This window comes from Salvelinus namaycush, chromosome 9, assembly GCF_016432855.1.
Source record: "Salvelinus namaycush isolate Seneca chromosome 9, SaNama_1.0, whole genome shotgun sequence".
Classification (NCBI taxonomy): Eukaryota; Metazoa; Chordata; class Actinopteri; order Salmoniformes; family Salmonidae; genus Salvelinus; species Salvelinus namaycush.
Genome location: NC_052315.1, coordinates 13,908,651 through 13,936,255, shown reverse-complemented (window position 1 = coordinate 13,936,255; position 27,605 = coordinate 13,908,651). Strand labels below are relative to the sequence as shown.

General features: G+C 41.3%; 3 protein-coding genes and 1 non-coding gene across 4 annotated transcripts; 3 read left to right on the top strand and 1 right to left on the bottom strand.

The window, feature by feature from the left end:
* Positions 1–3,741: 3,741 nt before the first annotated feature.
* Positions 3,742–11,846, top strand: dbt (dihydrolipoamide branched chain transacylase E2). The gene is made up of 11 exons (XM_039000895.1): positions 3,742–3,823; positions 4,951–5,092; positions 5,452–5,527; positions 5,707–5,888; positions 6,133–6,260; positions 6,815–7,067; positions 7,198–7,364; positions 7,919–7,996; positions 8,250–8,441; positions 8,683–8,754; positions 10,646–11,846. The coding sequence occupies exons 1-11, from the start codon at positions 3,779–3,781 to the stop codon at positions 10,811–10,813; spliced, it is 1,503 nt and encodes a 500-aa protein (XP_038856823.1). The 5' UTR covers positions 3,742–3,778; the 3' UTR covers positions 10,814–11,846.
* LOC120054232 lies at positions 10,405–10,543 on the top strand. The gene has a single exon (XR_005477602.1). It is a non-coding gene; the product is annotated as a small nucleolar RNA SNORD94 (small nucleolar RNA).
* A 1,462-nt stretch (positions 11,847–13,308) lies between the features above and the next one.
* Positions 13,309–16,078, top strand: lrrc39 (leucine rich repeat containing 39). Its single transcript, XM_039001347.1, has 8 exons — positions 13,309–13,430; positions 13,576–13,681; positions 13,829–13,985; positions 14,206–14,342; positions 14,766–14,911; positions 15,019–15,171; positions 15,424–15,574; positions 16,013–16,078. The coding sequence occupies exons 1-8, from the start codon at positions 13,309–13,311 to the stop codon at positions 16,076–16,078; spliced, it is 1,038 nt and encodes a 345-aa protein (XP_038857275.1).
* Positions 15,671–27,453, bottom strand: trmt13 (tRNA methyltransferase 13 homolog). The gene is made up of 11 exons (XM_039000894.1): positions 27,319–27,453; positions 20,161–20,210; positions 19,993–20,059; positions 18,859–18,921; positions 18,555–18,624; positions 18,359–18,465; positions 18,102–18,269; positions 17,905–17,977; positions 17,460–17,534; positions 16,855–17,278; positions 15,671–16,710 (listed from the first exon to the last, which is right to left on the bottom strand). Exons 1-11 carry the CDS (start codon positions 27,451–27,453, stop codon positions 16,536–16,538), a joined length of 1,407 nt encoding a protein of 468 aa, XP_038856822.1. The 3' UTR covers positions 15,671–16,535.
* Between the last annotated feature and the right edge of the window lie 152 nt (positions 27,454–27,605).

The window sequence follows — 27,605 nt, the reverse complement described above, 5'->3', positions numbered from 1 at the left end:
TCATGGAAAGAGGTGTTCTTAATATTTTGTATACTATGTGTGCATATATATATATATATATATTCACAGTACCAGTTAAAAGTTTGGACACAACTACTATTTATTTTGACTATTTTCTACATTCTAGAATAATAGTGAAGACATCAAAACTATGAAATAACACATATGGAATCAAGTAGTAACCAAAAAAGTATTAAACAAATCAAAATACATTTTATATTTTATATTCTTGCCTTGATGACAGCTTTGCACCCTCTTGGCATTCTCTCAACCACGAAGGGTCAACGATCCACACACAATACTCTGTAATGTCTTAAGTGGAAGAAAAATTATACTACCGGTATATACTATTATACTTGATTAGATAAGTATTCAACCCCCTGAGTCAATACATGTTAGAATCACCTTTGGCAGAAAATTACAACTGTGAGTGTTTTTGGGTAAGTCTTTCTTGGGTAAGAGCTTTGCATACCTGGATTGTACAATATTTGGCCATTATTTTTTTTAAAGTTCTTCAAGAGCTGTCAAGTTGGTTGTTGATCATTGCTAGACAGCCATTTTCATGCCATCGATTTCAAGCAGATTTGAGTCAAAACTGTAACTAGGCCACTCAGGAACATTAAATGTCGTTTTGGTAAGCAACCCCAGTGTATATTTGGCCTTTTAGGTTTAAGGTTATTGTCCTGCTGAATGGTAAATTTGTCTCCCAGTTTCTGTTGGAAAGCAGACTGAACCAGTTTTTCTTCAAGGATTTTTCCTGGGATTACTATTATGTTTGCTTTATCCTAAATAACTCCCTTGTCCTTGCCGATGACAAGCATACCCATAACTGTCAAACCCTGACCTTAAAGATCCTTATTATTCTCTATGTTTGGTTAGGTCAGGGTGTGACTCGGGTGGGAAAGTCTATGTTTTCTATTTCTTTGTTTTTGGCCGCGTGTGGTTCCCAATCAGAGGCAGCTGTCTATCGTTGTCTCTGATTGGGGATCATATAATTTGTCATTTTCCTTTTGGGTTTTGTGGAATCTTGTTTTCTGTTTAGTGTCTGTGCCTGACAGAACTGTTCGCATTCGTTTTTTTGTCGTTTTTGTTTTGGTGTCATCAATAAAAAGCATGATGAACGCCTACCACGCTGCGCCTTGGTCCACTCTTCATTCAACAAACGAGAGCCTTAACAATAATATGATTCAGCCACCGCCATGCTTGAAAACATGAAGACTGGTACTCAGTGATGTGTTGTGTTGGATTAGCCCCAAACGTAAATTAATTTATTTGCCATATTTTTTGCATTATTATTTCAGTGCCTTATTGCAAACAAAATGCATGTTTTGTAATATTTTTATACTGTGCGGGCTTCATTTTTACTGTCATTTAGTTTTGTGGAGTAACTACAATGTTGTTGATCCATCCTCAGTTTTCTCATATCATAGCCATTAATCTGTAACTGTTTTAAAATCCCCATTGGCTTCATGGTTAAATCCCTGAGTGGTTTCCTTCCTCTCTGGCAATTGAGTTAGGAAGGACGCCTGCATCTTTGTAGTGACTGGGTGTATTGATACACCATCCAAAGCGTAATTGATAACTTCACTATGCTCAAAGTGATATTCAGTGTCTGCTTTTTTTTATTTTCACCCATCTCACAATAGGTGCCCTTCTTTGCGATGCATTGTAAAACCTCCCTGGTCTTTGTGGTTGAATCTGTGCTTGAAATTCACTTCTTGACTGAGGGACCTTACAGGTAAATGTATGTGTGTGGTACAGAGGTGGGGTAGTCATTAAAAAATCATGTTAACTATCATTGCACACAGAGTGATTCCATGCAACTTATGTGACTTGTTAAGCACATATTTTTTTTTTAGGCTTGCTATAACAAAGAGGTTGAATTCTTAATTCAAGACATTTCAGCTTCTCATTTTTTATTAATTTGTACAAAATTCTAAAAACAAAATTCCACATTGACAGTATGCGGTATTGTGTATATATCAGTGACACAACATCTCAATTGAATCCATTTTAAATTCAGGGTGTAACACAACAAAATGTGGAAAAAGTCAAGGGGTGTGAATACTTTCTGAAGGCACAATTATTTCCATGCCAAAAGACACATCACAAATCTACAGCCATCAACATACTGTCCTGCAAATCTAATGTGTTTCCTCTATCTATTGTCAAGTACTGACATTGATTGTATTTTGTACTATTTTTGTCATTGTTTTGATGTTTGATTACAAAAAACCTTGTCTGATACTGACTGACAAGCAATGAAGCACAAATCTACAACCATCAACATACTGTTGTCCTGCACATCTAATGTGCTTCCTTGTGTTTGTCAGAATAAACACCAATAAACCTCAATCGCTGGCTGGACAGTCCTTTCTTTAAAAACACAACACAAGAGAGTTACGAAGTACAATGATATCTGTGACATTAACATCCCCTCAAATAAAGTTGTACTGCGTATGTGTTATGAATTTGCTAATACATTTGACATTTTAGTAATTTAGCACACTCATACGCAGCGCTTCTTCCTTGAGCAATTAGGGGTAAGTGCCTTACTCAAAGGCACATCAACAGAATTTTCACCTAGTCTGTTTACCTAATCACATAGTCGGCTCAGGGACTCAAACCAGCAACCTTCAATTACTGGCCCATCACTATTAACCCCATAAACATCGCCTCAAGTAAAGTTGTAACACAGACACAAGGCAAATCTTTTTTTATAACTAATACAAGATAGAGTGTGAGATGGAAGGAGATGGATTTTGGCCGACATTCTACACATTTTCTCGTCGATTAAACATTTTATTTCAAAACCGTTTTCTTATCCCAAAGCTAAAATCTGTTATGAACAGAGTGGACTAAGTTTTTGTAGACTTTACCGTTTGCAAAAGTTTTAAAAAACCGCGTTGTTTAGGAGTGCAAAGGCGAATGTAGTTTCTGCACAGGCCCACTTCACATAAAATGCGTCCCCTAATGATAATATGCACATATATGCTGGGAACGCGCCAATAGGATCTCGCTAGCTCGTGCTTGGCTCTGCCCACCTCATTGCTTTTTCTGCCCACTATGACTCATTTATTCCCATTGAAAACAATAGGCTCTGGTCTATCTTGGTTTAGTTGTAAAACTCTTTGGCTGAAGCATCCGTTTAGAACGTTTTCTCACCCCCAAATATGGTAGTGAGAGGCAGTCCAGTCACGGGTTACTTAGCTCAGTAAATACATTTATGTTCCTTAAACTAGAATATGTTAAAATCACAGTGCACTTAGTTTTGTAGACTTGACGAGCAATTCACGAGGGAGGCGTTCCCCTGCGAAAATATGCAAATATATACTACAACGCGCCAATAGGATCTCGCTAGCTCGTACTTGGCTTTGCCGACCTCCATGCTTGTTCTGCCCACTATGATTCATATGATCCCACTGTAAACGACACAGATTAACTATTTTGGGTTAGTTAAAAATATATTTGGTTGTACTGCGTATGTGTTATGGATAATTAATGTATTAATTATTATTAATTAATTAATGCATCCCCTCAAATAAAGTGTTAAGGAACTTTCTTAGTGAATCAACAGCCAAGGTAAGTGGAACATCAAATGAGTTATTTTGACTGGACTAGCAGTCCAGAATATACTAGTGGACCGCTAGTCCAGTCAAAACGAACTTGTTTTCTATTTAGTAGTGGACTATCCCTTCACGCTGCCCTATTTGTGACTGATCTCTGATTGGCCATTGAAAGGGGTGTGCATTGTTCGTCAGATCCGGACAGAACAAAGATGGCGGCATTTACTAGAAGATCATTCACATTTATGAGACGCTTGGTATGTTTGTTTGAGTTTTTCCAAATGTTAATCCCCACCTGAAAGCTTTGCATAAATAGGTGATGGTGCACAAGTATCATACATTTAGAAAACCTGTCACTATACCTCAATCTAGAGTGTCAGTGGTTGCGTCAATCAAATCTGGTATCAGGATAAAATGTGATTCAGAGTCACCGAATATACTTTAAGTATTTTTATTAAACACAAGTGATAAATGGTAAATGCAATTTTCGCATATTCGGGTTCACTGTATCACCACGCAGGGTAAAGCAGAGAACTGGCTCGAAATGATACAATCAACCTTTGTTGGAGGCTTAGCGTGGTTTAGACTCACTGCCCTGTCGGTGGCGCTCCAGATGTCCGGCGCTGTTGCTGTGTAGATTACGCTCCCACACCCTAGAGACTGAGGTCAGACAGTTCTGTAACACTGTTGATCTATTTGCACCTGCATAGAAAGCATACTGTTCTCGCTCAAGGTTAACCACAGCTTCTCAGCACACTATCTGGGGCAAAATGTTACTTCCAGCACACACACGGGCACACATGCACAAAGCAGATACAGCATACAATATTCAATCACAAATGATGTGATGGCGGGCTATAGTGCATAAAACACATATCCTCACAAGAGACTTTACCCATGCAGCTGCTAGCAAACAAGCTACCTAGCTGAATGGTTAACGTTAGTTAACTAGTCTACACTACAGTGGGATTGAAATGAAATGTTTCGTCATTGCTTTGTATTAACAAAAATTGCTATCTGCTCGCTACTACTAGCCAGAATATGTAGCTAGCCAACAAATTGACTCAAACTCTTGACGATGTGTGTGACAGAATTGAACATGAATTCAATGTCAACCCTCGGTTACAATGTCTTTTCAACAAGTTTCCAGTTAACGTTAGCTAAAGTAACTTTGACAAACAATTTAGCCATGGATGGCTACAACACTTTGGGATTGACAATTTAACTTTGTTGGATTGCTTGCTTTGCATCTAGTTAACTTTGGATAGCTACCCAACAGTCATGCTATATAATAATTGAAGATGCTGTGTATAGAAGTAGCGAGCTCCCGCAGGGCCCAACCCCATCAAATTAGTGATAATGACATGGATCTCTTTATTGTCAGCGTTTATCATCCCAGATTTTGGAACATCTGCACAAGCGTTGCTGCTCCAGGGTCCAAACTGGCCGACCAGACTACACCCTCCATCCCAACTCTGTCTTCATCCCTCAGCTGTGCAGCGCTAGGTTTTTTCGCACAAGTTATGGTGAGTAGGCTTCTGCACTAACAGTATATTCCAACTTAGGCGTGTTCTTTTTGCAGGTCCCGGTGCCTGGGGGTGGGTTTGCTTTTTTTTTTAGACCATTCCCTTGGTCTTTAAGTTACATCTCCAACCACCCGGGCATTGTACCATTCAAAACAAACTAGCCCAATGAGGAAGAACGCTGTTGACAGTGTACACACAGGCTGTAAACAATCAATCTTACAGGTTCAAATGATGTTAAAAAGATTTTATTTTAAATAATTGATTGTTCTATTACAACAGATGTCATAGACATAAGGCTATGTGGAAGTTATAGGCTAAAGAATTAATGTCGTTTTAATGATCACTTGTTCTCTTTACAGTCACACCAGGACCAATTCTGCCATTCAAACTTTCAGATATTGGCGAGGGCATCATGGAGGTGACGGTGAAGGAATGGTATGTTTTCAAAATATGGTACACCGATGTGAGCATCACTTTTTTATGAATTAGGTTTTTATAAGAGTTGCCACTAGAAGGCACACAAGTTCAATTATTACAGGGCTTTGCTGCTCCAAGATTTGCTGCTCCAAGATACATATTTTGTTTAGGTTCAATGTCTCTTTCTCTTCCCATAGGTATGTAAAGGAGGGAGACAAGGTGTCTCAGTTTGACAGCATCTGTGAGGTACAGAGTGACAAGGCATCTGTCACCATCACAAGTCGCTATGACGGTGTCATTAAAAAGCTCTACTATGAGGTGGATGCTACAGCCTTAGTGGGCACAGCGCTGGTGGATATCGAGACAGAGTCCGGTCCAGGTAGGTAGGGCACCAACACTAGAGTAATGGGAATCTCCCAACTTCTTATGTATGAAGTCGCTGACAGTGAACATTTTCAGAACAGTTGGAACTGGAAACCTTGAAGCCATTTCCTTTACCTTTTTATATTACCGTTCATCATAAAAATAAACATTTAGGAACACAACAGAATATCTGGAAGTCCGAAAACAACATTGACTCCCATTGGTTGGTGGTGATGGTGACTTTGTGGTTGATCTTTCAGAGGTGGCCCATGAGGAGGATGTTGTGGAGACACCGGCGATGTCACACGATGAGCACACACACCAGGAAATTAAGGGACACAAGACCCAGGCCACCCCTGCAGTCCGTCGTTTAGCTATGGAGAACAATGTGAGTTATTAAAACACACACACACACTGTCAACACAAAGTATAGCAGCACACTGCCCCTTTAAACCAGTGGTACCAATTTTCATCCTAGAGAGCTAATGGGTGTGCAGGATTTTGTGGATGTCCACTAGGGCTGGGAATTGCCAGGGACCATATGATGTTATCACGATACCTAGGTGCTGATATGTATTGCAATATGATGTTCCAAACATATTGCTCACTATATGTCTACTACAGAGAGACAAGAGAGCATGAGAAAATGAGTTTTGATCAGTCAGGAAAATAAGTGCTGAAAACATGGTGTCTCACTGTTTAAAAAGATCGACCACAAGTTTTAGGTAGGAAAATACCGGTACAGCCGACTAGCGCTCTCTACAGCTATCTACAAGTAAAAATATATATAAAACAAATAAATAACATTGCGATATGTAAGTGTATCGACCTCACCACCACCATCACTAATGTCCACCTGTCTGTCCTTTTACCTCATTGCCACTCCCCATTATTCCTTTACCTCATGTCCACCTGTCTGTCTGTCTCATTACTCCTTTTCAGATCAAGCTGAGTGAAGTGGTCGGAACGGGGAGAGACGGACGGATCCTCAAAGAGGACATCCTCAACTTCCTGGCCAAACAGACAGGGGCCATCTTACCCCTGACCCCATTCCATGAGATTCAGCTCCCACTTCCCACAGCATCCGCCCCCTCTTCGGCTGTCAAGCCCAAGGCGAAACCCCCACCAAGTGTCCCTCTCCCTGCAATCTCCAGGCCCGTCTTCTTGGGCACGGACAGCACTGAGGCCCTGAAAGGTAGAGGCAGTTTTACAGAGATGGTTAATGCTTCCAATAAATGTATTTGCTTTCTGGGATACATCTCTGATTCAGATAATAATCACTATGGGTGATCCCTTTTTCCCATTGTATTCCTTGGAACGACCAGGTTTCCACAAAGCGATGGTAAAGACCATGACTGCTGCCTTGAAAATCCCCCACTTTGGGTACTGTGATGAGGTGAACCTGACCCGGCTGGTACAGCTGCGAAAGGAGCTGAAGGGCCTGTCAGAGGCTCGTGGTGTCAAGCTCAGCTACATGCCCTTCTTCATCAAGGTGACCTTTGACTCCTGACATAATATAATGACGTTGTGAGGTGACATTTGGGTGTCAGGGTGGCAATATTGTCAAAATGCACTATAACACTTTATTTGACATGATTGTTATGACATTGAGTGTTATAAGCTCATGTCAATTTATGACCACCCATGCCAAATGACATATTATTGTTATGACAAATTAAATGGCTTCTGTTATGACTGAAGTGATTTAACATCTTGGAGAGCAACCTCACTGCAACGGGTGTCATAAGTCTCATGATGCAGTGGGATGCATCGTGCCATTTTTTAAATGTAACTAGGCAAGTCAGTTAAGGACAAATTCTTATTTTCAATGACGGCCTAGGAACAGTGGGTTAACTGCCTTGTTCAGGGGCAGATTTTTACCTTGTCAGCTCAGGGATCGATCTTGCAACCTTCCGGTTACTAGTCCAACGCTCTAACCACTAGGCTACCTGCCGCCCCATACCATACCAAAAGGACTATGCTGGATGATTTGGAGAAATAGTCTGTTTGCTGTGATGGTGATAAATATCTTGTCTGATTGAGCAGGCTGCTTCTCTGGGCATACTCCGTTTCCCCATCCTCAACGCCTCGGTGGACGAGGCTGTTCAGAACATCACCTACAAGGTAAGGCTGCTGGAAGGTTCCCCAGATCTAGATATTGCAGTGTTATTGTAGACAATGATGCATCAAAATAGTCAAATAAATGGTGTATTTGTGCTTGCTCACGGCGAGTGCAATTCTGGACAGTGGAAATAGAATGAATCATTAACATGAACATGAAGAGAGTTTAAACTTCTCAGACCCCCCCCCCCCCCCCCCCGTCGAAAGATTGAGAACCCAAACTTTGTCTGAGCTTCTTTTTCGTCTCCTCCACCAGGCGTCCCACAACATTGGCCTGGCCATGGACACGAGCCAGGGTCTGCTGGTACCCAATGTGAAGAATGTGCAGATGCTCAGTGTGTTTGAGATCGCCGTGGAGCTCAACCGCATGCAGACCCTGGGCACCACGGGCCAGCTGGGCACGGCCGACCTCACAGGAGGCACCTTCACCCTCTCCAACATCGGATCGGTGAGCTGGGGAGAGGGGGTGGGGTTTGTGGGCCTTGGGAGACACTAATGCTAAAGCTGGGAGGATGAGCTTGATAAGTAATACTGATAAATCAAACTGGTTGGCCTTTGTGGTAGCCATCTAGTAATGCTTACTTGAATAGTAATTGACTGCTAGCTACTGCATTATTTGTTTCCTATGCTTGCTTGGGTCGCTTGTTCAGTATATACATGTCATGTATTTGTGTATTCCCTTGAATCAGATTGGAGGCACGTATGCAAAGCCAGTGATTTTGCCTCCTGAGGTGGCGATTGGCGCTCTGGGAAAGATCCAGGTTTGTGAATCCTAAATGACTTTGTCAGCTACAGTTGAAGTCTGAAGTTTACATACACCTGAGCCAAATACATTTAAACTAAGTTTTTCACAATTCCTGACATTTAATCCCAGTAAATATTCCCTGTTTTAGGTCAGTTAGGATCACCACTTTATTTTAAGAATGTGAAATGTCAGAATACTAGTAGCGAGAATGATTTATTTCAGCTTTTATTTTTTTCATCACATTCCCAGTGGCTCAGAAGTTTACATACACTCAATTAGTATTTGGTAGCATTGCCTTTTTAATTGTTTAACTTGGCTCAAACGTCCCGGGTAGCCTTCCACAAGCTTCCCTCAATAAGTTGGGTGAATGTTGGCCCATTCCTCCTGACAGAGCTGGTGTAACAGTCAGGTTTGTAGGCCTCCTTGCTCGCACACGCTTTTTCAGTTCTGCCCACAAATCTTCTATGGGATTGAGGCTTTGTGATGGCCACTCCAATACCTTGACTTTGTTGTCATTAAGCCATTTTGCCACAACTTGGGAAGTATGCTTGGGGTCATTGTCCATTTGGAAGACCTATTTGCGACCAAGCTTTAACTTCCTGACGGATGTCGTGAGATGTTGCTTCAATATATCCACATCATTTTCCTACCTCATGATGCCATCTATTTTGTGAAGTGCACCAGACCCTCCTGCAGCAAAGCACCCCCACAACATGATGCTGCCACCCCCGTGCTTCACGGTTGGGATGGTGTTCTTCTGCTTGCAAGCCTCCCCCTTTTTCCTCCAAACATAATGATGGTCATTATAGCCCAACAGTTCTATTTTTGTTTCATCAGACCAGAGGACATTTCTCCAAAAAGTAGGATCTTTGTCCCCATGTGCAGTTGCAAACCGTAGTCTGGCTTTTTTATGGTGGTTTTGGCGCTGTGGCTTCTTCCTTGCTGAGTGGCCTTTCAGGTTGTCGATATAGGACTCGTTTTACCGTGGCTATAGATACTTTTGTACTGGTTTCCTCCAGCATCTTCACAAGGTCCTTTGCTGCTGTTCTGGGATTGATTTGCACTTTTCGCACCAAAGTACGTTCATCTCTAGGAGACAGAACGCGTCTCCTTCCTGAGCAGTATAACGGCTGCGTGGTCCCATGGTGTTTATACTTGCGTACTATTGTTTGTACAGATGAACGTGGTACCTTAAGGCGTTTGGAAATTGCTCCCAAAGATGAACCAGACTTGTGGAGATGGCTGATTTCTTTTGATTTTCCCAGGATGTCACGCAAAGAGGCACGGAGTTTGAAGGTAGGCCTTGAAATACATCCACAGGTACACCTTCAAATGACTCAAATGATGTCAATTAGCCGATCAGAAGCTTCTAAAGCCATGACATAATTTTCTGGAATTGTCCAAGCTGTTTAAAGGCACAGTCAACTTAGTGTTTGTAAACTTCTGACCCACTGGAATTGTGATACAGTGAATTATAAGTGAAATAATCTGTCTGTAAACAATTGTTGGAAAAATTACCAATGTCATGCACAAAGTAGATGTCCTAACTGACTTGCCAAAACTCTAGTTTGTTAACAAGAAATTTGTGGAGTGGTTGAAAAACGAGTTTTAATGACTCCAACCTAAGTGTATGTAAACTTCCGATTTCAACTGTATGTTGTCCATGATGGCTACGGTGAGAAGCACAGGGGTACGGAACTCGGCTGATAATGGGAGCTGAGTGTTGGTGTTGGTTCTTAGCTAATTGGGCATGTGTCTGGCTGACTGGGAGGTGCAAACACGATACAGATGCCTGACTGAGCCTCATGACTCTCTCTGTACTTGTTACATTATATTTATTTGGTGGTTATGGATGTCTTGATTGCTTTATGAATAATAATCTCCTGACATGTTCATGCCCCTTTCAGGTCCTGCCGAGGTTTAACTCAAGGGACGAGGTGGTGAATGCTCACATCATGAATGTCAGCTGGTCGGCAGACCACCGGATCATCGACGGGGCGACAATGGCGCGGTTCTCGAACCTGTGGAGGGACTACCTGGAGAACCCAGCATCAATGGTCCTGGACCTAAAATGAGCCTGCGGCACCCTGGACGGCCTCCTCTGGATGCAGCCCTGCAACGCAAAACCAGTCACCATGATTATGTGAAAATGGTCTACTGTACTCTGACTCTCTGGGTAGTCGCATTGACTGGGTGTTACTGGTCCCCATACTGCTCCCGCCTCCTTGGCCTTCCAAAACCTTTCTTCTTCAGAATATGAATGGCTGCACATGCCACAGACACTACAAGTTACCTACAAACATTGTGAAACTAATATCTAGTTGCAGGCTGTTTTATCTTTGTGTGTGGCCTTAACTTTTATTTCTTTCCCGGTTGCCTTACTGATATAGGATGGTTATAAACAGCAGCTCTTTTTGCTGAATGTTGGATAACAGACCTTCAGTAAACATGCTGTATTTCTGAAATACTGTATGGCTCTGTAAAAAAAAGGCCCTGTACCTTTAAGGGTATTGGTGCTGAAACCAGGGAATAACTTTAAAGGTGCAAGGCCTTTTTTATTTTTTTATGGCCCCACACATTCCATCAACACTAGAAAGCTCTTTTCAAGAGTGTGTGATTTAGTGATTCCCCTTGAAAAGCATCATTGCACAACACGCACTTGTGAGTGTACACCTGCTATGAAAATGGACATAAGGCTCCTACAATAGTTCCACAATTGTTAGTTTGATCAATTCATATGTTACAACATTCTAGAAAAGCAGCAACTGTATCTGCTTTTATTGCTGTCTGATAATGTATTGCTTTAAAAAAGAAAGTATAAATTTATGGTTGAACGTGAACACATAGTGTAGGATTTTGGGGAATGGATTTTGGGAAATGTGTACCCTGATCTCTCTGTACTTAAGGGAGATTGTATTATTTGAAGGGACAGGAGAAATGCCAGACTGACTCGACAACCACTGTTCTTTCTGATAGTGTGGATCCTGAAAACAAGTTTAAATAAATTTAATGCGTAAAGATTTGCTTTGTTCTTGTGTTGTGCATTATATGTTCCCCAAGACTCGTGCAGCTCACTATTTTAGTAAAATAAAGCCTTCCATTTATCTATATCACGTGTCAATCTCATTCCACGAAGGGCAGAGGGTCTGCGGGTTTTCTCCTAATCGATCTACAGCTATATATGTCAGCTCAATTTGGAAATGACCTTAGTTCCTGTAACGTTTCATCAATACAGATTGAACAGAGCCCTAGGTCTTCATTGAAAGGAAAACATCAGCAGACACTAGGGCAGGGATCAACTATACTGAACAAAAATATAAATGCAACAATTTCAAAGATTTTACTGAGTTACAGTACATAAGGAAATCTGTCAATTTCAATAAATGCATTAGGCCCTGATCTATGAATTTCACATGACTGGGCAAAGGTGCGGGCCTGGGAGGGCATAGGGGAGCCAGGCCCAGCCAATAAAAATGAGTTTATTCTAACAAAAGAGCTTTATTACAGACAGAAATAAGTGCAAGGCCCAAACCTTGCACTAGGCCCTCCATGGAATGAGTTTGACTGCCCTGATCTATAGGAACTGAAAAGTTGTCACCAAACCTTAAAGTAAAGCAAGGGAGAGAAGTACAGGTTGAAAATTCCCAGTATTTCTTTATGGCTATTAAAAGGTCTGTAGATCACATAGGCCTACAGTCTATTTAAAATGTAACCATCTTTCCATTGACCATTGCTCAATCTTTTAGTCTATCTTTCGGATTTTGAAACAAATAGAGCTGATCCTAAATTATTCTTATTTCACTCCCCGTTAAACAGAGGACAAACATGTTGCATGGACATTGAAGGTTTTCCACCACAAACTATTTCACTCTATTCTTCCTACCGTCTTCTGAAGGTATGTGTTGTCAGGGGAGACAGAAGTCCATGTGCCAAGTTTAGCATGTGACCACCAACACTATTTTCAGTGTTCTACCCCTGACTAAAATTAGACCTCCTCTAGGGTCACGTTTCATCAAGGAACACCACTGACAGACATGGGACGAGGTCTATTGCTACTCTTACAAGATTTTCAAAGCAAAGAAGCTATTCCGTCAACACAATGGAATACACTGAAGAGATTTGTGAGGAATTTATTACAAGGGTTTTCTTGATGCAAATTTGTCCAATCTAGAAAGTACCATTTTACCATTTCTTACAGGACTACTACTGCTGTGCTCCAATCGGTTTTGAACTCGCACATTGTGTTAGTGCTTCCTTGAACTTTAGTCGATTTGGGGTGACAGATGGATTTAATATTTTCTGTCAATTATGTGAAAGAGTTATCTACTCTTGATATGGAAGATGAATGAAGATCCAAATAAAAAAACAGGCTACATAATCTTATGTTATCAATCATCATTATGAGTGAGTTTCCTTCTGCAGTGAAGAAATCTGAGCAGAGAATTTCCTGCATCTGTCCTTGTCTAGCTCTGTCCATCTAATTAAGGGAAGCAGTGATCAACCAGACTCCAGTCCTGTTTTGAGTTTAGACTTTTTTGGGAGCTGTTTGAACAGTTGGTGTAGGGTCACCATGACTGGGGTTGCAGTGTGCAGTGGCTCCGTCAGCTCTATCAAGTCCCTTTGGGAGACTAGAATTAAGAAAACGAAACAAGATCTGCAGAAGCAACAAGAACAAAGGGCCGGTGTAGGTAGGTGAGTGATATTTATCCTTCATCATTTTATTGAATATTTAATACCCATGGGTAAGCCAATCGGCTTAATTGAAAGTGAATGAGCCCAAACCCACTGAGATAACTTGGACCTGTCTATGACTTATTGCTCTACATCTATACCAAAGGGTGAGACATAACTGGGAAGATCGGATTATATTGGCCAAGCTGAAAGAGAAGGTGGTGACAGAGGAAGGACGTGTCATTTTAAGGATAGAGAAAGAAGAATGGAAGGTACCTTCTGTCACCTTAACTCTATGCTGTAGGATTGTGTAAAAATACTTGCTCTTCTATTTTGATGACAAACTCTACTTTTGGGGAAATTGACAAGCATAGCACCAGATAACCCTTTTTTTTATGTTGACTACTCTTCTTTGACAGACTTTGCCTCGAGCCTTGGTTCACTTTCCTCAACTCATGGAGTGGCAGCTTCACAGGGTTGGACTACAGACAATCCCCCGCTTCATTTCCAGCTTTGAGAATCTGCTTGTTCTTGACCTGTCCCGAAATGCCATCACAGAGATCCCGAAAGAGATTGGTCAGTAAACCAGTTACATGTAACATCCCCTCAATGAATGTATCACAGGCGCTGCCCACTGGGCACACACTGGTTGAATCAACGTAGTGTCCACGTAATTTCTTTGAAAGTATGTTGAACCAACATTGAATAGACATTGAATTGACGTCTGTGCCCAGTGGGTGATGACTTGTGCTTCATGTCAGAACACATGGCCTACTGTGTAGTTTTCCCTCTCTAGGTAAACTGACCAGGCTAAGGGAGTTGCTGGTGAGCTACAATAGAGTGCAAAGTATTCCAGAAGAACTGGGCTGTTGTGAGAACCTGGAGAAACTGGAGCTGGCAATGAACAGGGACCTTGACGAGCTGCCTTCAGAGGTACCCAACATGGCATGATTGTTGGTTTAATGTTAAAGGGAAAATAAACAATTTTTCAACTTCATATTCATCCTCTCCAGCACCACCCCACCATCAACATTTGTGAAAATTGTGCTTTTTTATGTTTTGTAATAAAAAGGATGTAGGAATTTAAGTGTTTCCAATGACATCATCGGTGTGCATCATGTGATTTTGACCAATTGTGAGTAGGCATTGCCTACTAATTTGTTGATGTCATTGGAAATGCTCATCTTTCTCAATATTTTTTACTACAATACATAGAAACGTGCCATTTTCACATATGTTGATGTTGGGGTGGTGCTGGAGATGATTTTAAATATTCCTTTAATGGAACCTTCTAGGTACATGATGATTTATGTGCGTGTCCCTCACTGTGCTAATTTCCCGTTCTGTTGTTCTCAGATTAGCAACCTGAAGAAGCTTTGCCACTTGGATCTCTCCATGAACCAGTTCACAGAGATCCCAGAGTGTGTGGTGAGTCTGCCTGCCCTGGAATGGTTGGATATGGGTGGAAATCGGCTGCAGAGCTTACCACATGACATCCACAGGTAGGCTTACACACATCTACCATAACCATATATCCAAGCACAGCATATTGATAGAAATACATGAGAAAGAAAAATAAACTACATACATATGTGCTTGCTCTGTCCAGAATGGAGAAGCTGCATACTATGTGGCTGCAGAGGAACGAACTGGAGTTCCTGCCTGACAACATCTGTTACATGCGAAGCCTGGACACACTGGTGCTTAGCAACAATAAGCTACATGACATTCCCTCAATGATGGAGGACATGAACAACCTCAGGTGAGTGCCATGTCTAGGGGTGGGAGCTATTGGTTGTTTTGGGGATGAGTGGACTGTAGACAAACAAATGTATTGGCCCAGATCGGCAACAATTAACCTAATAAAAGTGGGTAAACAAATACGTAAGCCAGGAGTCATTAATTGTATTTACAAAAGCTTTATATTCATATTAAAACTAGCAAAAGATTTCCACCAATGTATTTTATATCAAAACAAATGAATCTTCATTCATCATGTTCGCTATACTTGCAGGTTTGTGAATTTCAGAGACAACCCTCTAACATATGAAGTGGAGCTACCTGCTGCCCTGAAGAAATCTGAGGATGAGGAAGAGGATGACAGAGAGATGTTTGGCCGAGATTTCATGCGTGTCTACTGCCAGGAGGCACGGAAAAGAGTTAACGCCATGCTAAATATGCATCGTGTAAATCGTATGTACCAACAAATATGTACTTGAACTGTATGGTGATCTGTTGACTAATAGCAGGGTAAGCTGACATCTTATTGAAAAGTTTATTCCAGTTTAATGCACGCAGAAAAACAAAGTAGGCAAACAAGCTAACGTTACCACTCACAGTCCAAGAGGTGAGAAAAGTCCTCAACTCATCCAGCTAACGTTATGTTCTGTATCAAAGCGAACGGTGCCATCTAGTGCAGTTTGACTCACTAGCTATCTTCCAAGACACGTTGTCATTTTCTGACTACTATGAATATTTATGAGGGATATTACTAATTGTTTCTGGTACAAATCATGCCAAAAGGTATTTGCATTTTTGTAGACCCCCCCGGAATTGCTCTTTAATGACACTGTCCATTTGAAATGTCTGTTTCAGCACCTGAGTCAAACTACACCTCAGAACTAAATGTGACCCTTGAAGCTGTGGCAGAATCTGCACCGTCACTGTGACCTACTGTAGCAGTCATTCATGTTGGCCTCTGTCGGTTCCTGCCTTGTCTGTTGTGGACATCGTCTCGTCCTCCGTGTGGTGACGGCCTGGTCTTGTCAAGCATGTCCTTCTGAGCATTTCTTTCTCTTTTTGGGAAATCTAACTTGTCCAACATTGGGGTCAAATCCACTTAATTTCCTGAACATTTTAAAAATAATTTACAAAAATTAATTGACTAGACTTTAAATGGAATTGACTCCAACCATAGTCTTGTCTGCTATGTCCTGAGCTTTTTGCCTTGTTAATAACAGTCTGTTTTCTTCTGTTGCCAGTGTAATGTTTTCTGTAACTGCAAACAGGTTTCTTGCTTTCTTGGCTTAAAAAAAAGGAAAAGTATCAAGATAAATAGCACTGCTCAAAACAGAGAGTTGTGCTGTCCGTGCACCGCGCAGGTTGCACTGTCAATGGAATTTATTTTCACCGCGAGGTGGGAAGTGCAGTTAGCAACACGTTTTCTAGAGAAACGTCTGAGCTGGTGTAGTAGAGTAGGCGGGAGTCAAATCCCTTCTGCTGCAGGAAGTGAACCCTGCCCTGGTCAATCAGCAGCTTGCACAGGCGTCCTATGTGTTCACGGTCCTCAGCATTCAACACTCTAATAGTACAGAAAAAAAAAAAAAAAGATGAAGCAATTGAGGTTTATGTTGGACACAATGTGACGACAGGTCTTCAGTCTGTTACAATGACTATGCGACGACATGGGTGCAATTTATGTCTACAGCTCAATGGCAATACTCACCCTTCCAAGCTGTCTAGTTCAGCCTCTTCTGTCGCTTCGTGCTCCTCTTCCTCAAACGTTTGGTCAGTTTGATCTTGTGGTGGAGAGGTCTGTCTTGCTTGTCTCGAGCCACAGGTCGCCCAACTTGACATGCGCAGGAAGGCAGCGAACTCAGAGGCACCTAGTCCTTTCTCCTTGAAGAACTCCTTGCCTACATAATGCCTCCAGTCACAGCGGTGGTGGCAGCACAAGGCGATGGCCACCCCACCTACCCTCAGCTCCTGGCCGGCAGCAGTCTCCCCTGCCGCCCTGGGAATGGGCTGTAGCTCCGGTCCTGTAGACTCTCCAGGCTGCTGCTGGAGCTTTGAGCGCTTGCTGGGTGGCTGATCTTCGATCCCATGGGGCGCAGTCTCCGAGCTGCCCAGTAGGCATTGAAGAGCAAGGTCTATTCAGTGCGGTGGAGGTTAGTGAGCAAGGAGTGAATCAAAGACGCATTAATCAATAACTATTCTTTTAGGAACCACTTCTATGATGCCTTTCAAAATTCAACACCATTCAAAATTCCAGTACAAGATATTTCCCCCCTGGTGAGACCTAGTACTCAGAGATGTAGTGCCTGGTTTTACCTGTTGCTGCGCCACACAAGTGTTTGCCCACTCCAACCACTGGAAGTCCCTTTTCTTGGAGGAGAGGAACTTTACCTAAAAGGCAAATAACAGGAAAAGGTTTCAGAAAAGCTCAACTCATTGAGCCTGCTAGTGCTTCGTTCAATTCTTAAATGAACTCTGTACTTGGCTGTACAAATCCTTCTAATCTTCATAATATATAAGTGTGCTTCCCAGGCAATTTGTCAGTGCCCATTTGTGTTTGAAGGGTGATCTCATCACGTACATTTTTAGAGGGTGTGGCATCTCTTTCACTGTGTTGAAAAGTATAATCCACTTCACCTCCAGAAAACACTAACAGGGTAGGGTGCCTGTATGTGATGACGTCTTACATGATAACTGATTGACTGTTTTATGTGAATAAATATTATTCAAATTAAATGTGGCTTTTAATTTAGTTACTTACGCAAATCAAGGTGCTGAATATCCACTTGTAGTCTTTCAAATTTGGTATCAGAATTTTGGTGTTTGCCATCTACCTGAATGAGATAATGAATTGGGGGGACAATTACCTAACAGTGAAGATGTGTGCACAGCCAAATAAATCACTTTATGTATAAACGTTTTGAAAGATAAAACATAGCTTAACAGGTGGTGTTATACTTTAAAACGAGCGCTTGATCTTTCCACAAGCAGGAAATGGATGTCGTCATAGGCTTTCAGAGCGACATGGATCCAGTGGGAAAGCTTGCCTTTCCCTGCACCAAACTCAACAAAACACCTGTTAGGTCCAAGCAGGTGCAAATCCTCCATGTTTCCTAAAAGGGACGCCTTTTAAAACAGGCAAATCATACATTAATTTTTATTGAAAGATAATGTATATAAATAAATGCAAATCATGTGAGATTAAATTAAAGTACCTGTTGCTTCAGGTGTTTGAACGCAGAGTCCCCATTCTTTGGATCATTCAAAGCTTCATGGAGAGCAGGGTGAGATTGTATATTTTCTTCATGTTTGCATTTGAGCCCTGCAGAAACATTGGGGGCTCATACATTAAACACCACATTGGATTAATCATGTTAAGCATGTCAGTGAATGCTGTTAGGTATTGCTTACCTTTGACGGCAGTCTTCAGTTTTTTTATGAGCAGGTTCAACTCTGCTTTGCTGCGATCTGATAAAGGTACCTAAATAAAAGTGAATCATGTAAGTATGGCCTTAATCATGGTGTGTCTCTATTGTAGGTAATGTCAGCATCTTTCTAAGGTTCTGCTCATAAGACATACACCCAGTTTCTAGTAAATAATGTAAATAATGTCACTTTAGTTACTCATTGCTGAAATCAGCTAAGCTTCCAACACTAGCAAAATGTTGAGAATTCCCTTTCATGTCAATGTGTATGCATGCGTCTTTGACATTACCTCATCTTTGGGGGTGTCCTCAACAATGGCTGGTCCAGCATTAATATCTTGCACATAGAACAGCTACATTTGCATAGGAGAAAGAAAGATTAATCAATTTAGGCTGATATAGAAGGGACATTTAGGCCTATGTATTTGAGATATCTGGGTATGCATTCTCATAATTACACTGAACAAATGGGGAATACAGATATGCATCTGTTGGTCACAGATACCTTAAAAAAAAAAGTAGGGTTATGGATCAGAAAACCAGTCAGTATCTAGTGTGACCACCATTTACCTCATGCAGCACGACATATCTTCTTTGCATAGAGTTGATCAGGCTGTTGATTGTGGCCTGTGGAATGTTGTTCCACTCCTCTTCAATGGCGGCGTGAAGTTGCTGGATATTGGCGGGAACTGGAACACGCTGTCGTACACATTGATCCAGTGCATCCCAAACATTTCCGTAGCTTATCCCTGCCCATAACCTCACCGCCAACATGGGGCACTCTGTTCACAACACTGACATCAGCAAACCGCTCGCTCACACGACGCCATCTGCCCGGTACAGTTGAAACTGGGATACATCAGTGAACAGCACACTTCTCGAGTGTACAAGTGGCCATCAAAGGTGAGCATTTGCCCACTAAAATCGTTTACGACCTCAAACTCGAGTCAGGTCAAAACTCTGGTGAGGACAACGAGCACGCAGATGAGAATCCCTGAGACGGTTTCTGACAAATTGTGCAGAAATTCATCTCAGAAAATCCTGCAAGTGAAGAAGCCGGATGTGGAGGTCCTGGGCTGGTATGGTTACGGTTGTGAGGCCGGTTGGACGTACTGACAAATTCTCTAAAACAACGTTGGAGGCGGCTTATGGTAGGGAAATAAACATGAAATTCTCTGGCAACAGCTCTGGTGGACATTCCTGCAGTCAGCATGCCAATTACACCCTACCTCAAAACTTGAGACATCTGTGGCATTGTGTTGTGTGACAAAACTGCATGTTTTAGAGTGGCCTTTTGTCCCCACCACAAGGTGGACCTTGTGCGTTGGAAACATTTCTGGGATCTTTTATTTCAGCTCATGAAACATGGGACCAACACTTTACATGTTGCGTTTATATTTTTGTTCAGTGAATATTCAACTTACAGGTTTGGGTTTCTCTCTGGAGTTGCACTTCTTCAGATGTTTTGCTAAAAGGTCTTCGAATACAGTGCTACAAAGACAGAAGAAATCATAGATTTAGAGGTTCTCCTGAAATTGTACAATTTACCTTTTTAAAATTCTGGATTTTGTCTCTCCCAAGTGCCAACTCACTGTTTTGGATCCAGAGGACATGCTATTCTTTTTTTCTCACAGTCCTTTTCCTAAACACAGCACAAGAGAAGAAGTTGCAATATGAAACTTATATCACTACCACTAGCTAGGTTTTCATCCAATTGGCGACAGATTTTCATGTGCATATTCTAAAATCTGCATAAAAACATATGAGATAGGTTTCCATCAAATGTGCAGAGAAAAGGCTCTGCAGGTTTCCATCAAATGTGCAGAGAAAAGGCTCTGCGTGATGACGTAATGCACATAAAAATACATTTGCAGTTAAATTCCCATGTACCGAATAAAAAATACAAGTTAAATGGGTTTCCATCGCATTTTCAACTCTACTGATGGTTTTCTCACCAAAATGTTTGTTATAAAGATTGTCTCTAGCCAAAAGAATGCAGATACAGTATTGCGCGCTGTTGGCTAGAGCACATCTATAGCCTATATCATGAGATTATTATGGACAAAAGAACCAGATTATTTTTATTTGTCAAATGGCAAGCATTGATGATCATGTCACCTGAATAAAACCCTGGATATTTAATAGAAAGGAGCATCAAGCTCATCACCTTGCACTTTCACCACCCTGTGAAGGTCATCATAACTTATTTCATCTGTATCCTAATAAACAGCATGCTTTCCTGACGAGTTGTAGGAGGACCACACGTCATCACGTGACTCCAAGTTTACTTTGATATTATTATATCAATATTTGCGAATAAAAGCATTTCCACCAACATTTCCCACATAATTAATTTTACAGACACAAAGATACCTTGTTTAGCGTATTTTGTTTTGTCGACATTTGGAAAGGTCAAAATCTTTCCCATTTCCATCAGGCCGGCCATAATTTTTTTTTTTTTACTATACTCGCATTAAAAAAGGTTAGATGGAAACCTGGTTACTGTTGCCATCTCCTGAGTTAGCTAGCTGCTCGTTGTATTGTAAACATCAACCACAGTAGCTGCCTAAATTCCACTCCATGGAGCCGGAAGTGTCTGATCAACACCCAAGGAGTGGAGCAGAGACCAGGCTTTATGGAATTTAGCTCAGACTTCATTGATTCGTCCAATGTCAAAACTTTAAAAACGCTTACCGTGTACCTATTTTTGTTCTCTGTAGTTGCATTCCTTTCTTTGTTTGCTGAAATAGATCCTTTTCTAATAAACGTTAATCAAATACAACTGACTGTTTGTTCATTGCTGTTGCTCTAAGATGGCAACTCAGCGCAAATGCACATGTGCCAATTGAATCTCAACAAGGAAACAGTCGTGGTTGTATTTGATTAACGTTTATTGTAAAAGTATGGATTTCTGCTAACAAAGAAAGCCACGGAACCAGAGGATAAACATAGGTACAAGGTAAGTGTTTCAGAATGTAATCTTTTTTTAAGTATTGATCTTGGACGAATCCAGGGAGAAACGACTGCCACCTCGCATTGAGGATTTCAGGTTGAAGGCCGACCACGGTAGCGCAGGCATTGTTTCCAGATAACAGGATTCCCCCATCATAGCGAATGAGGAAATGGCCATCTTCGTGGTCAATATTCATGGATATAAAAACAAAAATCAGAACACAATCATGGTACCAATAATTGCTTCTATTTCACTGCATTTATGTATTTGAACTAGTGATGCACTGATATGAAGTTCTGGGCCGATACCGATAAACAGACACCGATAACCGATATTTAACCATTTAGCGGCCTTTTAAGCATTCTAGTACAGTTAAATAGTTAACACACACACATGGACGCAGCGGTCTAAGGCACTGCATCTCAGTACAAGAGGTGTCACTACAGTCCCTGGTTAGAATCCAGGCTGTATCACATCCGGCCGTGATTGGGGGTCCCATGGGGCGGCACACAATTGGCTCAGCGTCGTCCGGGTTTGGCCTTCATTGTAAATAAGAATTTGTTCTTAACTGACTTGTCTAGTTAAATAGAGGTTACACACTTACACACACCAAAAAGTTATTTTGTTGGCATTTACATATGTCCCCATTACCAGTAAAACATAATCAAAACCTGTTTATTTCACTTACTTGTTTCGTTGTTCATTTGTTCATTTTCAACCAGGACTTCTATGGAACGCCGTTTGGGTCTTTGCGTGTCAAAAAAGATACATGTCAAACTATTTTTTCAAATAACACTATTTAACGTGTCAAATAAGCTTGTTGACCAATCAGGACCTGAATATGACTGCACGACACATAATAATTTAACGCGTTCATTAATTTTTTACGTAGTTATTACATATTGATTACACTATCACTCGTATTTCATATGTCACAACGATTCATCGATACGTATGCTATGAATGCTGGTCATAAAAAAAGCTAGCTAGCTCATGGATGCAAACAATGTTCTTCCCCAAAATCATAGCAACCGACAATCTTTTTCAGTAGCTATAGTTAGCTAGCTACAGTTGAAGTCTGAAGTTTACATACACCTGAGCCAAATACATTTAAACTCAGTTTTTCACAATTCCTGACATTTAATCCAAGTAAAAGTTCCCTGTTTTATGTCAGTTAGGATCACCACTTTTATTTTAAGAATGTGAAATGTCAGAATAATAGTAGAGACAATTATTTATTTCAGCTTTTATTCCCAGTTGGTCAGAAGTTTACATTCAAATCAAATCAAATTTTATTTGTCACATACACATGGTTAGCAGATGTTAATGCGAGTGTAGCGAAATGCTTGTGCTTCTAGTTCCGACAATGCAGTAATAACCAACGAGTAATCTAACCTAACAATCCCACAACTACTACCTTATACACACAAGTGTAAAGGGATAAAGAATATGTATATAAAGATATATGAATGAGTGATGGTACATACACTCAATTAGTATTTGGTAGCATTGCCCTTAAATTGTTTAACTTGGGTCAAACGTTTCAGGTAGCCTTCCACAAGCTTCCCACAATGAGTTGGGTGAATTTTGGCCCATTCCTCCTGACAGAGCTGGAGTAACCGAGTCAGGTTTGTAGGCCTCCTTGCTCGCACACGCTTTTTCAGTTCTGCCCACAAATTTTCTATAGGATTGAGGTCATGGCTTTGTGATGGACACTCCAATACCTTGACGTTGTAGTCCTTAAGCCATTTTGCCACAACTTCGGAAGTCTGCTTTGGGTCATTGTCCATTTGGAAGACCCATTTGCGACCAAGCTTCAACTTCTTGACTGATGTCTTGAGATGTTGCTTCAATATATCCACATAATTTTCCCACCTCATGATGCCATCTATTTTGTGAAGTGCATCAGTCCCTCCTGCAGCAAAGCACCCCCACAACATGATGCTGCCACCCCCGTGCTTCACGGTTGGGATGGTGTTCCCCCTTTTTCCTCCAAACATAATGATGGTCATTATGGCCAAACAGTTCTAATTTTGTTTCATCAGACCAGAGGACATTTCTCAAAAAAGTACGATCTTTGTCCCCATGTGTAGTTGAAAACCATAGTCTGGCTTTTTTATGGAGGTTTTGGAGCAGTGGCTTCTTCCTTGCTGAGCGGCCTTTCAAGTTATGTTGATATAGGACTCGTTTTACTGTGGATATAGATACTTTTGTACCTGTTTCCTCCAGCATCTTGGTCCCTTGGTGTTTATACTTGCGAGCTATTGTTTGTACAGATGAACGTGGTACCTTCAGGCGTTTAGAAATTGCTCCCAAGGATGAACCAGACTTGTGGATGTCTACAAATTTTTTTCTGAGGTCTTGGCTGATTTATTTGGATTTTTCCCATTATGTCAAGCAAAGAGGCACAGAGTTTGAAGGTAGGCCTTGAAATACATCCACAGGTACCCCTCCAATTGACTCAAATTATGTCAATTAGCATATCAGAAGCTGCTGAAGCCATGACACAATTTTCTGGAATTTTCCAAGCTGTTTAAAGGCACAGTCAACTTAGTGTATGTAAACTTCTGACCCACTGGAATCGTGATACAGTGAAATATAAGTGAAATAATCTGTCTGTAAACAATTGTTGGAAAAATTACTTGTGTCATGCACAAAGTAGATGTCCTAACCGACTTGCAAAAACTATAGTTTGTTAACAAGATATTTGTGGAGTGTTTGAAAAACAAGTTTTAATGACTCCTAAGTGTATGTAAACTTCCGACTTGAATTGTAACTATATAGCTAGGTGTCATCATCTAAAATAACTCTAATTTATAAGACAGTTCTTATTTGATTAATGGTGGTCGAACCAATCTATGTGGAGCTAGCCACAATGGGAATTAGCCACACTAGTGGACTTTGCAGTTTGCCTTCAAAATAAAATATGTCATTGACAGTGATGCAAATGAATACAAATAGTAGAATTATGCCATAATTGAATAGATCATGCAAAACGAGGTTGGAATGTTATATAAAGTCAAAAGACAATAATTTGTTAATTTGACAAAAATGTGTTGAAATCATACTGGATGTATTATACTTTATAATTGCATTGGGGGCATACTTATTTCACTGTACAGCCTTACCTATGGATTGTGGATCAATGACATGGGGTATCAGTCTACTTAGTGACACCCAGAGAACATTAGTGTTGTAGCACTTTTTGCGGGACTCTGAAACAACTGTGAATTGAGCCACATTTATTGTCAACCTATGTGTATTGAACAGTATTCCAGAGGAAAAACAATACTGCATGGATGTTTTGGAGTTTGATAACTCTGAGGAGGACTTTGAGGAAAATATATTGGGTATTGAGTAGACTGATAGCCCATTTCATTGATCCCCAATCCTTAGGTAAAGCTGTACAGTGCAATATGAATGTCAATACACAATTGGCTGACTGGGGAGGTGATTTCACAGTCACAGTTCTGTGATAAGAGCTACAATGCTAATATTTGCGTAAACTCTTCCCAGTTGTGTTCTGTGGGTGTCACCGAGTACACGGATACCCACTTCATTGCTTCACATTCCAACCTTGTTTAATATTATCTAGTCTAAATATGGCATGATTCCACCAATTGTAACCTTCTGCATCACTTTCAAAGAGGTACTTTTATTTTGATGGCAAATCACAAATTCAACTATTGTGCCTAATCCTTATTGTGGCTAGCTTCACAACATATAACACGGTCCGGTCGAGCCTCACTAGCCAGATGAAGCTAGCTGGCTGCTTATAACGTTAGCTTTGGGCAACAGGGTTAAGTAGCTGGCTAGCTATTTATTTTCATGAACTGATAATGAAAATGACTGCAGTTTCTACTGGTAATTGTTTTCAGGGTGGTTGTATTGGTGCTCGTAAGGTACCAAGGTAAAGCCAGCTAGCTACCCCAGAAGTTGCGGTCGAACAAATAATGCTTTATTACCAACGCGGTATTGTAAACACATCGTTCGTGGCTTGTTTGCAGACTTTTTTGTACAGCTTTGACAGTGCTACTGATAGTAGTGGTGGAGCTTGGCTTGCATGTGCAAATTGAGAAGACACAACATTCTACAATAGAACTGTGTTATTTGACAAGTGTCAAATTAAAAGCTTATTTAACGCGTCAAATAGTGTTATTTGACGTGTGTCTTTTGACACGCAAAGACCCAAACGGTGTTCCATAGTATGCCGTGAAGCTAATAGCAGTGACGTTATTACTGTGTAACTCCGGTAGGGCAACATCTGAAAAATAGCGTGCATGGTAGTGTGTACCGGTGCTCGACTAGTCGCGAAAGCCAACATCACCCACGACAGAGAATGGTTGATTGTCAAGGGCAATGAATTCCATTATCTTGGCTTTAATGGATTTCACCTTTGAGTTGTCTCGCTGAAATTTTCTTACTCTTTCAAATGACTGCTCGACTTGTTGACTGCTCGATCCACACAGCAGACGTTGTGGGCTAGGTTAGGAATGCTGTTTTGCACATGTAACGCAACATTTTACGTGGTGTCATTACGTCATGTACCTACGTTATATAGGTATGCACGTCAGCGTTGACATCGATCTTGCACATCGGCGTTAAACTAGACATCGGGCCGATACCGATGTTGGCATTTTTAGCTAATATCGGCCGATTCCGATATGTTCACCGATATATCGTGCATCCCTAATTTGAACTGATTACTTTAAAATCATACTCAGACAATGTTATAAAGATAATTTTGTTGCTAATGCCAGCCTGCAGTACCTTGGTCAGCATTCAACTTGAGTTACTCCATGAGAGGTGGCAGCACTGAGCTAGCCTGCAACATCACTTCCTAGAGCAGGCATCATCAACTAGGTTCAGCCGCGGGCCGAAATTCAGGCCACCAGTTGGGGAAACCTGTCCTAGAGTAACTCAAACTGTACATGCAACGTTTCCAAAAACTCCTCCATGTAGCATTAGCGGTTCTGGGGGGGGGGGGGGGCAGTGCCCGTGTGACAACAATTTTGGACCCCCTTGTGGCCCCCCTAAATGTTGAATATGAAATCATTTTTACATAACTATTTTTTGCTGTCATTCTTTTTTTTTTTTTTTACATCCGTTATTAGACAGTGGCAACGCGGAACACTAATTTAACCCATACATTTTCTAGAGGGACGGCTTTAGGCGGAACACAACAGTATCGTACCACATGCAAAACGATATGACAACAATAACGTCTCATGTAACTGGCCCCTCTAACAGTACAACTGGCCCCAGCTTGCCCCCCCAGTTGAAATGGTCTAGAACCGCCACTGCCATGTAGTAAGATGGTGACATCCTGATAATCAAATGTGCCACTGAGAATTCTCATAGGAAACAATGGGGTGATGGCTTCATCCATATTTTTTTAGTCTGGTTCACGTTCTAGTCGGAACTAGGAAACTCGGAAATTCCGACTTGCTAATTGGTTGTAGTTATACACGTGCCGCGTCTAACATTTGCGAGGTCCCTAGTCCCGACTGGCACATGAACGCAGCATTTGCTTCCTCCATATTTTGTTACAGTCTATGGCTGAATCGATGTAGTCGGAGATTAATTCCACTTAGCCTGGTCTCTGCATCACTCCGTTGGTGGAGTTAATCTGAAACTTCATTCACCATGGAGTTGAGTTTAGTCAGCTATCTTCACTTGCCATAACAGTAGCCTACACCAATCCCCCACGGTCAGGGGGTAGTTTATGGGGCTAGCCCTGGCTGGGAATACTTTGACAGTTGTGTCAAACAGTGTGGTGGTGTCCTGCTCTACTTACCGCATTAGCATGTTCCCCACAATATGCTTTTCCACTTCCAACTATCATTTTGCAGAATCGTTTTTTCTTTTCCACGTAAAAAGCACATCTTCCAGGCAGAGGTGCAGACACGCCGTCCGCGGTGGGGAGCTCCATGTTTACAACTTCCGTATAGTTACCGCGTCATCAAACTACAGTACCATAGAATGGGGACGCGTTCCAGGTGGTCTACATTTCACGAAGCTGCAACTCAATGACTGAGTATGTTTTACACATTTATATCCAGTAGTAGCTATGGCGTGTAGTTA